The 19,627-nt window shown below is 39.7% G+C and overlaps 1 protein-coding gene across 5 annotated transcripts in view; it reads left to right on the forward strand.

The window, feature by feature from the left end:
* TMTC4 (transmembrane O-mannosyltransferase targeting cadherins 4) overlaps positions 1-19,627 on the forward strand; it is a 60,643-nt gene that overhangs the window by 10,577 nt on the left and 30,439 nt on the right. For 3 of the 5 annotated variants that reach the window (XM_075045905.1, XM_075045906.1, XM_075045907.1), the window contains exons 5-8: positions 2,221-2,370; positions 3,293-3,380; positions 17,199-17,296; positions 19,395-19,487. In XM_075045905.1, coding sequence (XP_074902006.1) covers positions 2,221-2,370; positions 3,293-3,380; positions 17,199-17,296; positions 19,395-19,487 — 429 coding nt within the window. The remainder of the gene's footprint in view (positions 1-2,220; positions 2,371-3,292; positions 3,381-17,198; positions 17,297-19,394; positions 19,488-19,627) is intronic. The other 2 variants (XM_075045908.1, XM_075045909.1) reach the window with 1 other exon arrangement.

Genomic DNA, 19,627 nt, shown 5'->3' on the forward strand with positions numbered 1-19,627 from the left:
ATATGAAGGAGAAGATTAAAGGATGTTGTTTTTTATCACAGTCTGTAATTATGTACATGGGGAACACAAATTTGATAGTAGTGGGCCCTTTAATAGTGCAGACAAAAGCATAACAGCAGCTGGAAGTTGAAGCTGTAAAGATGCAGAATACAAACATGGCACATGCGTAGCAGCCAATTAAAATACCTGACCAAAGATCAAAGTCCCTGTGTGGAAATTCTAGTGAAGAGGAGGTGGTTTTCTTAGAAAGCTCTTTTGCACTCATAACTAACAAAATCTTATGGCCTTATGCCAGTGGGCTTGCTGGATGTGATCCCCGATGGCTTGATCTTGTAATAATGAATAAATGAAATATAAAATAATTACAATGCAGGAATAATTTTTTTTTTTAGTTTCAAAGGACTGAGCTACTGAAAAAGTGCTAACTTTAACTTTGATCTTTGTGCTAGTTTGAACACTGAATCCTCAGTGCACCTTGTTCTATATATGTGGCACTGATATTTATTTATTCACAATATGCTATGGTTTGGGCTTTTTTCATTTGCTTTGCACGTGATTGATGGGGAAGAGGTTACGGAAAGCTATGCCTCCCCGTTGGCTGGGGACCCTGCCTATATTGGAAACCTAGACACAGTGCAAAGTTAGGTATTAGTAATTTCACACCTTTTTGGGCAGTATGGCTAAAACATCCTGCCAGTCATTCTCTGGTGTTTGCTCACCTGCAGAATAACTTCTTTGTGAGAGCACATTGTGCTAGTGTCAGAAGGGCCCCTTGTATTTGTTCTCCAAAACCAGTTCTAGATGTCAAAGTGAAATAAAACAAGTCCTCAGTGCTTTTGATGTTCTGACATGTAAAGAGAAATCTCACTTGAGTTTTAACTTTTTAATAGACCTACTATTGTCTCCTTTATCAATATCCATAATTTTATTCTTCATTCCATTTGACTCTAAAAATATATTTAAATCAGCAGGCAAATGTTAATAAGACCTTGGTCATGTCAAATAAATTACAAGTGATGCGGTCTGTGAGGTTTGAAGACTTGCATATGCTTTGGGCAAACATTGGAAGAAGAGGAAAAAAGTAGCATGCTTACATACCATGTCTCTTCTAAGATCCAGGAGTGAACAAAGGCCTCTAATCATTTACACAGTGAATAATAAATCTTGCTGCACTGAAGCAGTCACGATACTGCTGTGCTTCTAGCATGAGTCTGTGTCAGGCAGCATCTCCTCGAAAAACATTCCTCATGATTTTAAAGCTGTGAGTTTTAAGTATCATGACATCCTGGTTTTGAAATGAGATGACATATTTTGACATAAAATTGTGAAGAATCTGTCTGCTGCTTTGGATTTTGGTATATACAGCACAAAACAAACTGTCATGTAAAACAGATCTTGAAAAGTTTAATGCTTTCAGTACCTATGTAAGAAAAACATCTGTCATTATAATTTTTCTACCTACAAGTAAACACGCTTGTGGTGTAGTTCTCTCCTCTAAAACAATGCTTATTTTTTGTAACACTTGAGTGATGAAATACTAAATGAAATGCAGACATAAGAATATACCTGATACTAATTTAAAACTATTTTTTGTTTACCTTGTTACCAGACGCTATAGGCCTCATCCTGCATTTGATGTAACATTGTACTGTTGGAGTCATCTGAGGCCATATGTGTGTTATTAGCCCTTTAATCTCTTTGTTGTAACAAGTTGGCATCTATTTTCAAAATTGTGTCAGTTCACCTTTACTTTTATCTCATTAGCTGAGAGCAGCTCCCGAAACAGAATGACACTTCATTATTTTCACCTTTCAAAGTACTCCACAGCTATCGAGTTAATTCTCATAATTCCTTTATAAGATAGAAGAAGAAGCAGGAAAGTTAGATGCCTGGCTTTGGATAAATCAAGAAGTTTTTCTGAACCGAATTTAGGAGTCCAACAGTTTCTCCTTTTACAGTGCTTGAGTGAAGCTGAGGGGGTAAAGTGGGAGGGAGTCTCTTCAGTGGATTCAGTCCTACTCTCATGCCTCTACACTTCTCTTTCTCTCTCTAATGTTCTTTAGAAATAGTTGTTCCATCGTGTCAGACTGACACAAAAAAATGCCCTTTTCCTAACAGAGAGTTAGCAGGTGCCTTTAAACAAAATGAAGATGCAATTTATCTCTTTACTTTCCTCTTTCTGTTCCACTCACAAAATGGGACAACTGGTGTACTACACAGGAACCAAAGTTTCTGCTTTTGTCCCTGAAACATCACTTCAAAAAGTGGATTAAAAAAAAACCAACCTGTAGCTCTTCTGCCCTGCTTCAGAAAGGCCTCTGTGTACACCTTCCCCTGGAAACATGGAACCCAGGACTCCAGGAAGCAGAGGTAGACTGAAAAGTAAGGGGTGTTTCTATGATCCTTGCTCTGGGTGTATGTTCTAGTGAGGTGCCAACATCAGAGCCTATACAGTTCCCTGCCAACCCCCTGTGTCGTGATTTCAAGAAAAAATTCATGGTGTATCCCAACACTTCTGTAATTGAGGAATGAAGATCCAAAAATATGTCATGCTGTGTCTCAGCAAGTTATTGTAAATACAGTTTAAGGGCTTGAACCAAAGCTTGTTGATGGCCCTGAGAATGCTCTTGATTTAAGTAGGTTGGCACAAATCCAGAGTACAGAGGTCCCAGAATGCGCTTCTCGTTTTCTTTTGTGTTAGTACAGCTTCTGTTACAAGATGCGTTTGGAGGTACCTCTAATAAAATCAATTAATATAACACAAGAAACTGCTGGAGGGGTGGGGGTTTTTTTCCTGATTTTGTGGGCTGGAAACTTATTTGTCCATTCTAAGTGCTCAGACTGAAATTTGAAGGCTGGCTTGTCTTCTGGAAGTGGACAGTCTTGATTTGCATTTCAGCAAAAAAGAGCTGCCAATTTTGTTGGATTTCAGGATGTTTGCTAAGCATTCTATTGAAAGGCAACCTGATCAAAAAAACAGACAGAATTGGGCAGAGTCTACATTTTATTCAGTGAGGTCCTTCTTCACTTCTTAAAACAGCAGTTTTTCATAAATTAAAGCCAAATCATTTACCTAGTTGATACTAAGCAATACCCAATCAAAATTAGGATGCAGCTTAGAAAACTGGGTATCACTAATCCAGTAAACCAGGTTAAAAAAAAGTGATAGTGACACAGCGATATTCTTTGACAAATTTCACTTTGTATATGTGTGTGTACCTTTATCTCAGGTTTTCTAAGAATAAAATCTGGTAATCTGAAACTTTTTTCTTTTTTTTCTTTTTTTTTTAAGGTTGCTGGGATTGTTGGCAGAGCAGACCTACTGTGTGCCCTGTTCTTTTTGTTGTCATTCCTTGGCTACTGTAAAGCATTTAGAGAAAGTAAGCATTCTGATTGCCCCTTTCATTTTATATTGTGTATATTTTCTGCATTCATACATTTCAGTGAAGTATAGCAAAACTAAAAATGTAAGCTTGATGTGGTTTGAATTTATTAACGTTTATAACCTCATAAAATATTAAAAAAAAAAAACAACCCCCAACCCCCCCAAAAAAACCTGCTTTAGCTGTTTTTTGTTGTTAGAAGAGCTGGAAGAGTTGCTGTCCCTAATTCCCGTTAAACACTAAGAACTTATTTTAAGAGAACTCTGTTTTATAATAAGCTTATTTGTTAAATGTTTTATTGTTTAGAAGCATAAAGAAATATTTTAATAAGTATTTTAGAAAGAAATCAAACCTATAAATGTATATTCTTAAATATTTTAGTACACTTTATGCCCTGATGTTGGGATGGCTTAAATGGGAGCGAACTTTAGGAACCTTACTTGTATTTTTAATGAATTGTAAAGAATTATTCATATGAGTAAGCCCCCTAAATTCCTGCAATATGCAAGTGCTGGCATATGCATTCTGAATATAGTGTTACTCATAGAGTTTTTGTAAGTCAGCTGTATTTAACATGAACATTTCCTTTCGTAGATGTTTTTTCAAGTGAGCTTTTAGATCTGTTGTATTATTTGATCTGAATGCAGGTCGGCAGTTCAAATACAGTTCTGGAGAAATTATCTTGGGGCTCTATTAAACACACAAGAATACATGAATTCATGATTATGAAAAACTATACAGGACATGCAATCTGGTATCTGAATGTGCCCCCACCACAGGAAATATGGAAATCATTTGGTGAACTCATGAGGAGGTGTGTTGTGAAGAGCTTGTATAATATCAGTTCAATAGGCATGGCCTGTAATGTTTAACTAGAGTTGGGAGTGTATTACAGAGGTAAATACACCTGAGCTGGCTTTAGGTGATCTAGCTTAACAACATAGTCATGGCATCATAGAGCTTAGCGTAGGCTGAGACGGGTAAGTTAGTCCACAGTGAGCTCTAAGATGCTGTGAATAGCTCCTGCTAATTGAGTTTAGATTGTTTAGAACTATTTTGCATATTTCTACAGCTAATATAATAAGTTTAACTTAATCTTTGCCACTTAAAATGATACTTATGGTGATTCCTGTTCACTTTTGATATTTCTCCTCTCCTCTGAGTAGGTTTCATTTCTTTCAACTGAACTAATAATTTCTTGATGCAAATTGGCCTTGGGATCTTGCTTGCTCATTTATTCTTTTCTCACCTTTTTTACTGGGTATGATTGTGCTTTGATGTTTCTTCTGTTAGTGCCAGAGTAAATTAGATAAACCAAAATATTGGCTCTGTGCTTTCTAGTTTATTGATACAGGCAGGGGTAATAATCTTTGCTTGAAGAACTCCAGAGCCAAATTCTTAGGATGACCATTGGAGACTTTTATGTAGGACTCTATAATTATTTTGTTATAGAGGACATCTCAGGGATGATTAAAAATGTGATGTGTACTCTGTTTAGGGATATTCTGAGTGCGTGTACAACTTGCAAAGGCCAGTTTGATAGCTTTTAGAAGTCAGTGTCATTTTAATAATATTCTTGTACTGAAATTCTCATCATTGATACAGAGGAAGATAAACGTTGTGAAGACAAGATACAAAGCAGCACTTGGTATTTTTTATTGGGCATTACATCATAATAGGGTCAGAGCTGTGTCTCTTAAGCAGATTTGCCAAGGAAAACTATAGTCTGCCAGCATAGTTGTGCCTTTTGTCTTTCAGATCAGTTTTCAGTCTTTACTGTCACCTTCACTGCCTGCTTTTCCCTCAGTGACTTATTAAAGAAATGTAGACTTTCTTTGTACTCAAGAATTTGTATCCAAGTTACATACTTGAGTCTCTCCCAACAGTTTCCTCAAAATGGGTAGCTTGGTGACAATTTCAGGTTCTTGCAGATCCTATCTGGCACGTCCTAAATGAGAGATTGAGAAGTTATTTCCAGCACTGTGGAAAGCAGTAGTACGTTCTTTAGCAGATCTTGCATGGAGCCTGAAGGGAGGAGCTCAAGCTTCAGAGTATTTCTTTCCTCTGAACCTTAGATGATCTGCTGCAGGCTGATGAGCAATGTGCCAAAACCCAGACATTTCAGAGTCAAGGTTTCAGGTCAGAATGGTTCTAGTCTGAAACCTGATTTTGAAATGCCTAGGTGAGATTCATTGCTCCTCCTGGATGTGCCTTGCTGTGAAAATCACTCATTTGTAAATGGAAAGGTGGGTGAGATAGGATAAAATAGACTACTACAGTTGGAAGGGACTTACAAGGATCATCTAGTCCAACTGCCTGACCAATTCAGGGCTCACCAGAAGTTAAAGCATGTTGTAAGGGCATTGTCCAAATGTATCTTAAACACTGACAGGCTTGGGGCATCGACCACCTCTCTAGGAAGCCTGTTCCAGTGTTTGACCACCCTCTTGGTAAAGAAATGCTTCCTAATGTCCAGTCCAAACTTCCTCTGATGCAGCTTTGAACCACTCCCACACATCCTATCGCTGGGTACCAGGGAAAAGAGATCAGCACTTCCCTCTCCATGTCCCTGCCTCAGGAAGCTCTAGAGAGCAATGAGGTTGCCCCTCAGCCTTCTTTTCCCCAAACTAGACAAGCCTATGAGGTCCTTAGCTGCTCCTCATAGGACGTTCCTTCCAGCCCTTTCACCAGCTTTGTTGCCCTCCTCTGGATGCATTCAGGGACCTTAACATCTTTCTTAAATCGTGGGGCCCAGAACTGCACACAGTACTCATGGTGAGGCCGCACCAATGCGGAATACAGTGGGATAATCACCTCTTTTGACCGGCTGGTCATAAGGTGTTTGATGCCCCCAGGATGGGGTTTGCCCTCCTGGCTGCCAGGGCACACAGCTGACTCACACTGAGCCTGCTGTCGACCAGCATCCCCAGATCCCTTTCTGCAGGGCGGCTCCCCAGCCACTCCTTTCCCAATTCATGCTTGTGCCTGGCATTACTCCATCCTAGGTGCAGAATTGGACATTTTGACTTGCTAAATTTCATCCCATTAATCATAGCCCAATGCTCCAATCTATCTAGTTCCCTCTGCAAGGCTCCAGTCCCTCAAGAGAGTCAACAGCACCTCCCAGTTGGCATCATCAGTAAGCTTCTAATGGTCCATTCAACTCCTGCATCCATATCATTGATAAAGATATTGAACAGCACTGGCCCTAGAATTGAGCCCTGAGGTGTTGGTGACCGGTCACCAGCCAGATGTAGCCCCATTCACTACAACCCTTTGAAATGCCCTTCAGCCAGTTCTTCACCCAGCACACTGTGAACCTGCTCATCCCACAGTTGGACAACTTGTCCGGAGGGATGCTGTGAGGGACAGTATCAAAAGCCTTACTAAAATAGAGAAAAACTACATCCACCACCTTCCCTTCATCAGCTAGGGGGGTGACCTTATCGTGTAAGGATATCAAATTAGTTAAACAGGACTTGCCCTTTATGAATCCATTCTGACTGTGCCTGATGATTGCACTATTCTTTCAATGCCTTTCAATAGTACTCAGTATAATCTCCATAATTTTTCCAGGAACTGAGGTTAGACTAACAGGTCTGTAGTTCCCTGGGTTGTCCCTCACATTGTTTTTGTAGATTGGAATAACTTTGGCTAGCTTCCAGTCAGCAGGAACCTCCCTAGACTCCCAAGACCTTTGGCAGATGATCGAGAGGGGTCCTGCAATAACATCTGCTAACTCCTTCAGTACTCTGGGATGAATCCCAGGTTGTCTCTACCGCCAGTATCCCTACAAACTTGACCTCCAGCCTCATAAGCCAGCTGCGTTTTGCCTTATGTCCTTTAGGTATGTGGTATTCTCAGGCTTTATTGGCTGAACCTTCAGGAGATTTGGCTACTTTGTGACCTTAAGTATCTAACTTGGGCATGCAACTTAAAAGCCTTTTCTCCCTGCTCCTTCTGTGTAGTCACTGGTAAGACGCAGACTTCTTTTGATGGCCAGACAGAGGAATAGCTTATCTTAGGCACTTGCAGTCATTTTCTAGAGGTACCAAAATCTCTCAGTTGCGTAGAAGCTTAGGAAGACTAGGCTTGTAACTTAGGGTGCATTTCCATTGTCATTTCAATTAGGCAGAAGTGCAAGTGGCTGCTAAAATGGAGCAATCTAGCCTCCTTTTACCATAGATCATAGAGCAAATTAGGTCAGAAGGAGACTCTGGAGGTCATCGTTAGTCCAACAGTTTAAAGCAGAGTTAACTTCATAGATCACATTGCTTGGGGCCTTAGCCGTGTGAGTTGCAAAAATCTTCAAGGATGGCAGGGGAGTGACACATGACCAGTTCGCCTCAGCCTCTTTTCCTATGTTATATTCTTCAGCCTCCTAACCATCTTAGTGGTTCTTTACTGGACTTCAGGTTATTGATGTGTTTCTTGTATTGGACACCACATTGAACACAGTACTCCTGATGTGGCTTCATAAGAGCTGAGTAGAGAGGAAAAACCACTTTCTCTGACCTGCTGGGTATGCTGTAGCTAGTACAGCCCAGCGTGCATTTAACCTTTGTTGCTGCAAAGGCACACTACTGACTCATCTTCAACTTGTCAGCCAGGAACTCCAGATCCTTTTCTGCAGAGCTGCTGCCTAGGCAGTCCCCAGCCTGGACTGTTGCATGGTGCTGTCTTTGATTTTCATGAGGCTTCTGCCAGCCCATTCCTCCAGCTTGTCATGGACCCTCCGAATGGCAGTCCTGTTCTCCACTGTACCCAATTATCCTCTAGCTGAACCCCACCACAACCAGTTTTTCTTTCTGCCCTTGCTATAATTTTTTTCCTCTGGGAGGGGAGGTTGGTCCAACACATCAGGCAGCTGTTTGAACATCAGTGTCTGTATAAGAAAGGGTAGTGTCTGTATTGGAAAAGGCAGCTACAAAGAGAACGGAGGCTCCTCTCTGCACAAGGAGCCACATGGAGAAGACAAGGGGCAATGGATACAAGTTGCACTGGGAGAGGTTTCACCTTGATATAAGGAAGAAATTTTTTACAGTGAGAACAATTAAACACTGGAACAACCTCTCCAGAGACATGGCAGAGTCCCCATCACTGGAGGTTTTCAAGACACAATTGGACAGGGTGCTAGGTAATCTCATCTAGGCTCCCTTACCCACAAAAGGTTGGACCAGATGATATTTGGCGGCCCCTTCCAACCTGGGCTGTTCTGTGATTCTGTGTTTGTATGAAAGGCTTTAGGAAAAGGTAACCAAATACACGGAAGTGGCTTTCTTCTCTCAAAATGTTTTCCTTCTGCTGGCAAATCCACAAGATCCAGAAAGTCTGCAGTACCACCAGTGCACATTGATAGTTCTAGTCCAAGTTAAGGGTTAGTATTGCATCACTTGCTAGTTGGATCAAGATGGTAATTTATCTTTGTGGAATAATCTTAGCAAGAAAGAGGGGGAGAAAACCAAAAACCCCTCTGTGCATTCCATTGCATCAGGCTTATGTTTCGTTCCATTGCATCAGGCTTATGTTTCTAGTCAAATATAGCTGCTTTATGGCGATCCTACAGAAAAGTTGGATCTACCAGGTTGTTCTAACATCCTATTTCCTTTTGTCCTGCTAGATTTTTATATATTAAAACAAGCATGACCCAAAACCCTAGGTCAACTGTATGTGTCCTTGTTTCTAGATTTGGCTGTCATATGTATATAGCACTTAGGTCACCAGCTTTTTATAAGCAGTAGGAGAAGAACTATCGAAGGTGGATTTTTAAAATTGTTATTAATAGATGCATGGTAGCATGACTCTTGCAGTACTTAAAAGAGGGTACAACTCTAGGGCCTTCAGGATTTGTGGACTGCATTTGTACTGTCTTTCGAATACGGTTACCAAAACATGTTTGATGCCAGTTCGCTTTTACTGATGAACTTTGAGTGAACATCAGAGTAAAACAAACATTGAAAAGCCTGAGTTGATGCTACTATTATGGTTGTGTCCTCAGTAACAAACACTGTTTTGTCACCAGCAACATCCCAATGCTACTATCAGACAGATTATCTAAGTCTTTCATAAAGGACCTGACTATTCTTGCAGCAAGGCAATGTGAGATTTGTGTACAGCTGAGTTACAGAAATCTGTTTGTGTTTCACCAGCGTAGACATAGTTGTTGAACTGTCTTTCTTGGTCTTCTCTAAAGGAGATAGAAGTCATAGAACAGAGACTGGTTAGTGCTTGTTTTCACCTGATGTCTAAGTGAATGAATGTAGGAATATTTTTTTTTTGCTTGGGAGTAAGGACTCATAAAATGTCTGAGGAGGATTTGGGGGTACTGTGGGGAAAGTATATATAATACTGAAAACGATCAGGAGATCAGAAAAATACCAGTGTCAGACTGGAAAACTTCCAAAGGAAATAAATGGGTTTTGTAAAGCTCAAGATATACTGCAGCTTGTTTGCCTGATGTGGTTTATTTGTGGTTTTGGTGGATTTTTGGGTAGACAGCTTCTTTTAGCCAGAATCTGTAGCATTATTATATATTTTTTTAAAGTATAAGCATTTAACACACTATGTGGGCTATAATTATGTCTTACTGAATTTCTACAATTCTGTTACTTTTTTCCGAATATACATTTTTTTGATGTTACCATCTTTGATAGGATAACATTTATATTTGCAAGGAACTAATCTGTTGTTCTCATTCTGTCCTGCTGTTTTAAAACACAACTGTGGGGACAAATCTACTGCATAGGCTTTGGAGACAGCAAGAGCTGACAACCTAGGTATGTTCTGAAGGGAATTGTGGGTTATTAACTTTGTTGAATTTTAATGCAGCTTCTCTGGGAATTCATAAGGCGATTTAAAACGGCTGTAGTATTCATTTTGCCTTCCTTTGTCTTCAACTTTGACAGTGATCCAGTTGCATGTATTTGCCATCTGCACTGGCGATCTCCGAGTGATGTAAAATGATGAGTTCATGATTTGCTTCATGTGAATAATATTGGCCTGGATATTAAATAGGGGATCATCTGTCTGTTCATATGCTATGACTTCTAAAAATGATTTTGTTCTGGTTGTGTGTTTCTGTTCTGTTCTGTGTAGTTGCCCGTTAATCATCTACTAGTTCATTGCTAATTTAATAAAGCATGTGAAGGAGACTGTAGTGATGAGTTTTGTGAATATTGGAGGTTTGTATTATGGAGGTTTTCCTATAGATTGGAAATGTTTAAGTCTCCTGTGTCAAAGAGATTGTTGTGAAGATATGGAGAATTTGTTAGCTATTTTGCAAATGGTCAAGAGGTATTTACCATTATTAAACATGTGGACCCTGATTTTTCAACTGTGTGCTCTACTGTTCATATGTGAACACACTGGGAAGAAATAGTTGTATGTGGAAAACCTAACAATTTTATTATTTTAGTGGGCAGGGGAGAAACAATAACCTTTTTTGTAGAATTAGTGCTAACTTTGGCTTGTCCAAGATGATGTAATTCAGGGATGGATGACCCCCTTGCTGTAGCCTATATGTGATGAGTTTGAGATGCATGGATATATTTAGGAATGGCATTTGCTATTGTAATTTCATTATTAAGTGAAACACTGAGCTGAGCTGCAGTAGTATGTACATTTGGAGACACACAAGGAGATCTCAGGCTTAAGTTAATTCTAACAGTGGTTTCTTATGTGATCCTTTAAGACTAGGTAATTCTTCCCCCTTTGCTTAGCAATTCACAAGCAGGGAAATCTTAGAGCTTTGGTTAGATGAGTATTTGTAGTAGTTTAGTTGGAAGATACCATCCCTGCAGGCAAGACACATCAATGGAATATATGAGCATTTGTGATCTATTTCGGTTAAAAATTAAAACTTCCTGCAGAAGCAAAACATAACTTACTTTGCTTCAACTTTCAAAGGAGTAGGTGTTTTCACAGAATCGATTACTGGGTTTCACTTGAAGATTGTGACTTCTTAAACTGCTCCAAGCTGTCACCTGGCTGAGCCCTAAGTTGCCCAGTTAGCTCTCAAGAAGGAGATGCCAAATGCCTAAATGTCTGACTTGGTAATAATTGTTTGGGATATTGTTAGTTTGACTTTAGAGTAAGACTAAGCTTGGTACTCTAAATGTAGTATTTTCTTCATATCCTTAACTTCTAAGGAATTTGTTTTCATTGACTTGTGGATTTAGGACACTGCAAAATAAATAACTCGAAAAAAACCCACCTCGAAATAGAATTAGCATTTAGCAAGACAGAATTGAGGTGTAGTGTCAATATGCTGCCCATAAATTTAGAATCAGTCAATTCCACGCTGTAAAACACTTTGTGTATGCATCCTTGCTCTAGGAATGCTTATACTTAAGTCTAGCAGCCTAAATGGAGGAGGCCTCATGGCTTGTTTATGGTTTATATAGGTATTTCATTGAATCCCCTCAACTTTCAGACTTAATGTACTCCTAAAGAGGGACCATCTGAGCAACCCTATTTGGTTTTGTGTAGAAACACTGTATTTTTCTAGCTTAAAAAAAAAAAAAAAAGCTGCAAGTACTCTGTTTCTTTGGCATGCTTACAATTTTGTCCATCTGTTAGAGTGGCACAATGCCCACTCACAATATGGTGTACCAGTTTCAACCAGGCACAGGTGCCAATGAAAGATTGGTTTCGTTTTCTGACACAAGATTTTTCTGGTGGGAAGCAGCACCGTATTAGGGGAATGTGCTTTGTTAGACTGATTACTTCTGTTGGCATGTGTGTATCTCATAGTAATAATTAGCACTTATGCAGTGCTTTACATTTTCAAATCACTGTTAAAGGAAAAAAAAAAAAAAGATTGAAGGCATTGCTGAATGACAGTCTTTTGTATCTGTTTTTCCAGCCTAGTTTACTGAGATTTCTGCAGGCGGGGGGGTGTTGTGCATATTGACCCAGAAACAAGCATAAGATAAAATGTTCCTTAATTGAAATTCTTTCTCTTTTAATTTTAATCACTGATGAATTTTCATAATATTACAATCTGTGTATGACTGTATTGACCTTTTGAGGCTGCAAAAGAAAACAAAGGAACAGAGATTATGGTTTTCAGGAGGAGATCTTGATACCAGGATCACAGAATGGTTGAGGTTGGAAGGGGTCTCTGGAGGTCACCTGAGCTGACCTGCTCAAGCAGGGTCACCTAGAGCCACTTGTCCAGGACCATGTCCAGATGACTTTTGAATATCTCCAAGGATGGAGGCTTCACAACCTCTCCGGGCAACCTGTGCCGGTGCTTGGTCACCCTCACAGTAAAAAAGTGTTTCCTGATATTCAGACAGCACCTCCTGTGTTTCAGCTTGTGCCCATTTTCTCTGATCCTGTCACTGGGCACCACTGAGTGGAGCCTGGCTCTGTCCTCTTTGCACCTTCCCTTCAGGTATTTATGTATATTGATGAGATTCCCCCTGAGCCTTCTCTTCTCCAGGCTGAACAGTCCCAGCTCTCTCAGCCTTTCCTCATAGGAGACTTGCTCCAGTCCCCTCATCATCCTACTGGCCCTTCATTGGACTCACTCCAGTACATCCATGGCTCTCGTATACTGGGGAGCCCAGAACTGGATGCAGTACCCAGGTGTGGCCTCATCAGTGCAGAGTAGAGGAGAAGTTTCCCCTCCCTTGGCCTGCTGGCAATATTTTGTCTAATGCAGCCCAGGATACCCTTAGTTGTCTTTCCCACGGGGGCATGTTGCTGGCTCATGTTCAACTTGGTGTCCACCAGGACCCTCAGGTCTTTTTCTGCCAAGCTGCTTTCCAGCTGGTCAGCCCCCAGCATGTACTGGTGCCTGGGGTTGTTCCTCTCCAGGTGCAGAATTTTGCAGTTCTCCTTGTTGAACTTAATGAGGTTCCTACCAGCCCGTTTCTTCAGCCTGCCAAGGTCCCTCTGGATGGCAGCACGACCCTCTGGCATATCAGCCACTCCTCCCAGTTTGGTGTCATCTGCAAACTTGCTGAGGGTGCACTCTGCCCCATCATCCAGGTCATTAATGAAGATGTTGAACAGGATAGGACCCAGTATTGAACCCTGGGGTACACTGGCAGTTACTGGCCTCCAAGTAGACTTTGTGCCACTGATGACCACCCTGTGGGCCCAGCCATTCAGCCAGTTTTCAATCCATCTCACTGTCTGCACATCCAGCCCATACATCAACAGCTCCTGTATGAGGGTCTTAGGGGAGACTGGGTCAAAGCCCTTGCTAAAGTCCAGGCCTTTGACACTGTCTACCATAAGATCCTCAGTATGGGTCCCTCATTATTTCTTTTTTGCTGGGTGCTTCTACCATCTTTGAGAGGCCATACTTAAGCTTGGCTACACTCGACGTGCTGAGACATTCCTGGCATCTGAGACTTGGGATGTTCACAAGAAGACAAACCTGTTTCTGCACAACTTTGAATGCGTGCCTATTGAATAGCATTAGATTATCAGGTTTTTTTGCTAGAACATTTCTCCAGTTTGTCAATGGAATTCTAACTTCTCCTTAGTATGCTTCCTGGCCTTTGCAGCATGACAGCACCTCTGGACTTAATCAGCATATTCCTTATTCCATCATCCAAATTTTTAAAATTATCTGTTAGAGCCAGATGAAGGAAAGACCCAGTCCAGAATGTATCTTTACATTTTTCACAGTGAGCTCTCTAGTACTCTTACTGTAGTTTTCCAGCTTGTTATTTGTACCCATGCTGTAATAACTTCATGCAGCTCATATTTCTTCTGGCATATTTCACACTGTCTCCAGTGGTATTCTCATGCTTTCATGAAGTCAAGGTATAGGATGTTTAGAGGATTGCTTGCATTGGGAAGGTCTTTTTTTTTCCTGTCCAAGTTAGAAATTATACTTAGTTTGATATAAATGGCTAAAATATGATACCCTTTCATGTTTTAGAGGGTCATCCAGAAAATATTTTGTCTAAGTGGTTTTTTTTCTGGGTAATTTTGACCAGTCATCTTAGCTTTGTTTCTTTAGCTTATCCTTTTCCTCTTTAAATTAGGCATGTAGACATTGTTTTATTTTATTTCAAGCTTCTGGATTCCCATGTGTTTTTCATGATTTCTCAGCGGTAACAGTTGAGGTTACTCTGGGTTGTATAGGACCTGTTGGAGTAAATTTAACCAATCATTGTAATTTAAAACAGATTAACTTCTCTATAAATTCTGTGTCTTGTAGTTCACTATTTTTGCTTTTGTTCTTGCTCTCTTTCTGCTCGTGTTGTGCTTGCCATGTGATTGCAGCTGACCTCTTTGTGAAAAAAATGAAGCAAAAAGACACAGAACACTTCTGTTTTCTTGGCATTTTCCATTTTCTTTCCCACTGAGTATTGGAATAACTCCTTCCTTGTTGCTGTTCTTACTAATATACCTATGGAATTATGGGGTTTGTTCTTTACATACATTACCTTTTCTTGTTTTGTGATGTGACATTTCTGAGTTTGTTTCTGTACGAGTGTGCTGCTTTTACACTTGTCCTTGATAATTTGACCTACTTCCTTTTTTCCTATTACTCTTACGTTTTGAGTCATCAAAGCATTTGTGAATCACCAGCTGGTCTCTTACTATATATACTTCCCATTATCTTCCGTGTTAAGATAGTTTGTATTTGAGTACTGAATATTGCTTCTCTGCGGTGCTTAGTTGTCCGGACTTCTCTCCACCAGAATTTGATTCTGGGAAGAAGAAAACTCTCACTAGAAGAAAGTATACTTCAGTAAACTCAGTGAAGTCCGTTGGCTTTGTTCACTGTTCTCCCTTTTACACTTACTAAGAATGACTGATAGTCATTTTGTGAACACAGTCAATCACTTTGCCTTCCATCTTTGCGTTCTCTCAGCTTATTTATTTCTACATTTAAAAAACCCAAACAAACCAATACTGAATTTCAAGAACTGGCTGAACAGTCTGTTGTATTGCAGAGTCTGAAGAGTTGAAGAGCTCCTTCAAGGGATGTATTTAGGACAGATTCCTTTTATTCTTAGCAATACTCTTAGAAAGAATTTTGAAGCCCCTTCCTCTATGAATTGCAACACTCAGTTGTTCTTCTGTATAACTGATGTGAGCTGCAGTTTCCTCATTGCATTATTTTTTCTTTTAGTTGCAATGTTTCTTTAGTTTAGTCGTTATGTATTTTGTATTTCTATGTTTTGTTTTGGTATTATTGGGATGCGTATGACTTCTTTCCTTCAGAAGGCTTTCTTTTAACTTCATAACATCTGCACCTCTGATGTTAAGTCTTACCTGCGAGGACATAATTTGGAGTGGAGGGAGAAGGAACGAATGCCTACTAGGTATTGCAATGATGAATCTCAAACATACTAATATTTGCTCTGTTGAAGCTTTAAGTCTTAAATAAGAAAGGAGTACTAGAAGCAAACTCAAAACCTGTTCTTCCACATATTTTTATGAAAACTTCTGCTCTCTGCCACAAAAGAAGTAGTCTGTTTCAAAATGAGAGAGGAGGCCCATGTCAGCAGATCCTTTTTACACTTGAGGTTATGGTTTATATCTGACCCAACAACATCTGAGCTAGTATACTAGTTTCCCTTTACAGTCAGTTAAGAGAGCAAGCTACTTCTCTGAAAGGTGGACAACTGCATTTAATTAGGTAACTTAATCCCTAAAGGTGTCCCCTTCTTTCAGCCAGTTAGAAAGGAAGCCTAGTATGCTAGTTTAGGTGTAGGTGCCTACTTCTGGTGAAATTAATCTTAATTCTGCCATTTACCCTTTCCATAGACCGTTATTGCAGTTCTGTTTAAGTACTGAGGGTCAAACCTGCATTAGCAGTAGGGAAGAACTGCTCTAGAGATCAAAGAAAGTAGGAAAGGGATTCAGTCAATTAATGTGGAGTTCAACTTTGTTTTTTCACGTGCCAAGTCAAAGATCGATTCTTGTGATGTTTGTAGAGGCCATGTTGCTTGAATCAAGAAACTGCCTCTGAATGAGCAGTGTGCCTCCCTCTGTTGCTTGCACCTGTGGAGTAGAGATTGTGACAGATATGTTTTTATGTGAAGTACCTGTGTACTCTGTGTGTGATAGTACCTTGGTTGAAGTAGGGCTTATTGTTATATTAATCTCAGAAATGCCTGCTTGTAGTACCCAAAATCAGCTATATGGGCAGTCATTAAAGACTCTTTGAGTAGAAGCTGTAGTTACTCTTGATCTCTTAACCCCAGATTTCCTCACCCTGCTGTAAAACTGCTTCCTGAGTGCAAGAACTAACTGCTTTTCTGCTCAGATGCTGAAATTTTTGAGCTCCATGGTATTCCATTGCCGTGCTAATGAAATGACATGAGGTACTCGCTAAATGCAGCAGCCCTGGAGAAGCCGCTCATTGTGCCTTTGTAGATTAGACTACAGTTAAAACAGTTTGCGTGTGTGACACTTCATGTGTAACCATTAGAAAGAATTTCTTGTTCTTACGGTAGCTTGGAAGAGAGTGGCCAGTAATGATAGAGCTCTAGCTAAGGATAATAAATGTGTCTAAATATTGGGAATTAACCTTTGCAGATAATGAATTGTGGAAACTATGTGAAGCTTCTGCCATTCTAATTAATCTGGCTAAAACGTCTAGCAAATAGGGAGATTTCTAATGTCTCTGAGAATAGAAAATGACTGCAATAAAGGGACAAATGCCAGCATATTGCAGGAGGTGCCCTATGCTTTTTAAGTCTGTGTATCCAGATCTTGACTGATAGAAAAGATTGTGATTAAATGCTGTATATTTTTAAAATTCTGATTTTAATTTTGATTTCTAACTTTATCTTTAAATGTATAAACCTAATGTTACGCCGTGCTTTATTTTGACAGATAAGGAAGGACATAATTTTTCTATATTCTGGGTGCTGGTGAGTGTTATCCTAGGTGCGATAGCCATGCTGTGCAAAGAACAAGGAATTACAATACTGGTAAGAATCCTCTTATTGACTGAATTTTGACCTCAGCATCTGTCAGGTGCAGTTGTAAAGCCTACAGAGATGAATCTTCTCCACAGCTAATTGCATGCATGCCTTTTTGTCCTGTTCAGAAAACTAGTTAATGTTGACAAAAAGCAGTATTCTAGTAGATCTGTCTTGATTGTATCCTTGCCAATCTGTTGGAATTCTTCATTTTATCTTTTGTAAGCAGGTTGCATGTATATGTTAATTTTTTGCAAAATTTAAAAAGATTTAGAGTGTTAGTTTCAATGTATATCATGTTTGTTGACCTTGGTTTTGAATTTAGTTGTCGAGATAGCAGGCCTACAAACCTCTTGTTGAAGGCTTATGAAAAAAGATATAACTGGAGGAGAGCATTTTTAAAAGCTCCACCCTCTTGCTTTTGTGAACAGTGTAGATAGAAGTAGGGCCATTGTTCATGCATTTCTAATACTGAATCTCTTCCTTCTGTCCCTTATTTAAGGATCTGTCTATCCAAACAGATACAGTTAGTGTTCATGTTCATTGTGCTCTTGCTTTTTATTGCTTCAGTGAAGACATTCTGTTTTGGGTGACCAAATCAGCCACCTGAAGTGCTACATCTGTGATTTTTACCTTTTGTATAGCCATATATCTTTACAAATAAATCCGATTTATAGCTTTAACTGACATAGATAAAGCGACAGAATCAGAAGAATTCTTTGCAGCAAGGACCCTCTTGTCCTTGCTAGAAAAAAAGGGAGAAGAAATTACAGAAAAATTCTTGCTTTAAGACATTATTTTTGGATGGATGTTTGTAGAGTGACGTATTTTTCAAAGGTGTCTGTAAGGAAAACATAAGGAATTCTCTTAAAATATGGTGTGATTATTTCCTTTAGTGGTATGAAATAATTATTTGAGCTAGCAGACACAGAATCGTTACTGGATCTGGGTTTTTTATTTGTTTGCTGTTGCATTGCAAGGATGACTATATTTATCGTTGTGCTGAGGGGCACGGGTCAGAGAGATGAAGGGGTAAATCACCCATTAAAAAGATTGCTTGTAGGCTGAATGTGTTTTTCAGCAGGATTCTTGCCTTCCTGTGTCCATGCAAGTGAGCCAAAAGCCTTTTAGCTGCCAGGTGGTGTTTCTACGTAGAACTCTCCACTCTCTAGCCTATTTTCTGTCTTCTCCCTTTGACTGTTAGAAAGAGACTTGTGGTCTCCCAGTGTACTAACTCTTTGCCTCATCTGGAACTATTTTTACTGTCTTTTTTCCATTTAGCACTTTGAGGTAATTTCCAAAGTTATTAGGATATGGGCTAAATATTCAAGGATTGTCATGGCTGGTGATTGCTGAAACGTTGAAGGGAAAAGGCTGAAGTTGGATTTTGCTGGTCCTCTCAACAGAATTACCCCGGATACATTTTGGTTGCTTGCTTGGGGTAGTATGTGCAAGTGTAGTCCTGCAAAGCACTGAATATGTTCTAGTTTTATGGGTAGTGGCTGATGTCACATAGAGCTTTACTTTTTTTCTTTTTTCCCCAGCAACTTCCACTGTGTATACTGGTATAATTGCAAGAAAAGCAAGCCTGATATCTCTGCTAAATCTTTTTGAGCCTTTGTTTATTGTGACAATTTATATACCCTTTAAAAACAGTATTTCTGAAACCTGACAGTCAAAAGATACCATGCTGCACAGCCAAAAATAAGGAGAAGGCTTAAAGAAACTCCACCTTACTGACAGAAGCCTTACCTTTTGACTGCAGCATTTATGCTGTGGAACATTTGGGAAAGAAGATGGAGAGCAGAATACTGTTGTGACCATGTGTATGGGGTCTAGCTTGGTGGTACATGGTATTCCCCGAAGGGTTATTCCATGTAGCAGAAGAATCCCCATTACAGTAACATGATATTCTCCTCATCTGAGCTCAGGTTCTCAATTTACCATTCTGCCATCATTACTACCAATGTATCTCTCTACTTGTTTGGAATCAGAATTAAGATGTACAATAACTCATGGTAGAAGTAAATTTAAGATGTATTTAAAAAAAATGTATTTGTGGATAGCTGCTCCATCTTATGTTCTTAATTTTCTCTTGGTTGCTTAGGGTTTGAATGCAGTGTTTGATGCACTGGTGATAAACAAGCTAAATGTTTTGGAGCTTATTCAAAAGTTACTACATAAGGACAAGTCATTGGAGGTGAGTCCTCAGAGGTTTTGTTCATTCTGGCCATTCAGACAGTCATGTACTAAAAGACAAAGATAGAACTTCTGACAGTTTTGTTGTTGAGAATTAAAAAAAAAAGACAGACTTATTTACACTCAGCCTAATAAGGCAAC

This window comes from Buteo buteo, chromosome 14 (assembly GCF_964188355.1).
Source record: "Buteo buteo chromosome 14, bButBut1.hap1.1, whole genome shotgun sequence".
Classification (NCBI taxonomy): domain Eukaryota; kingdom Metazoa; phylum Chordata; class Aves; order Accipitriformes; family Accipitridae; genus Buteo; species Buteo buteo.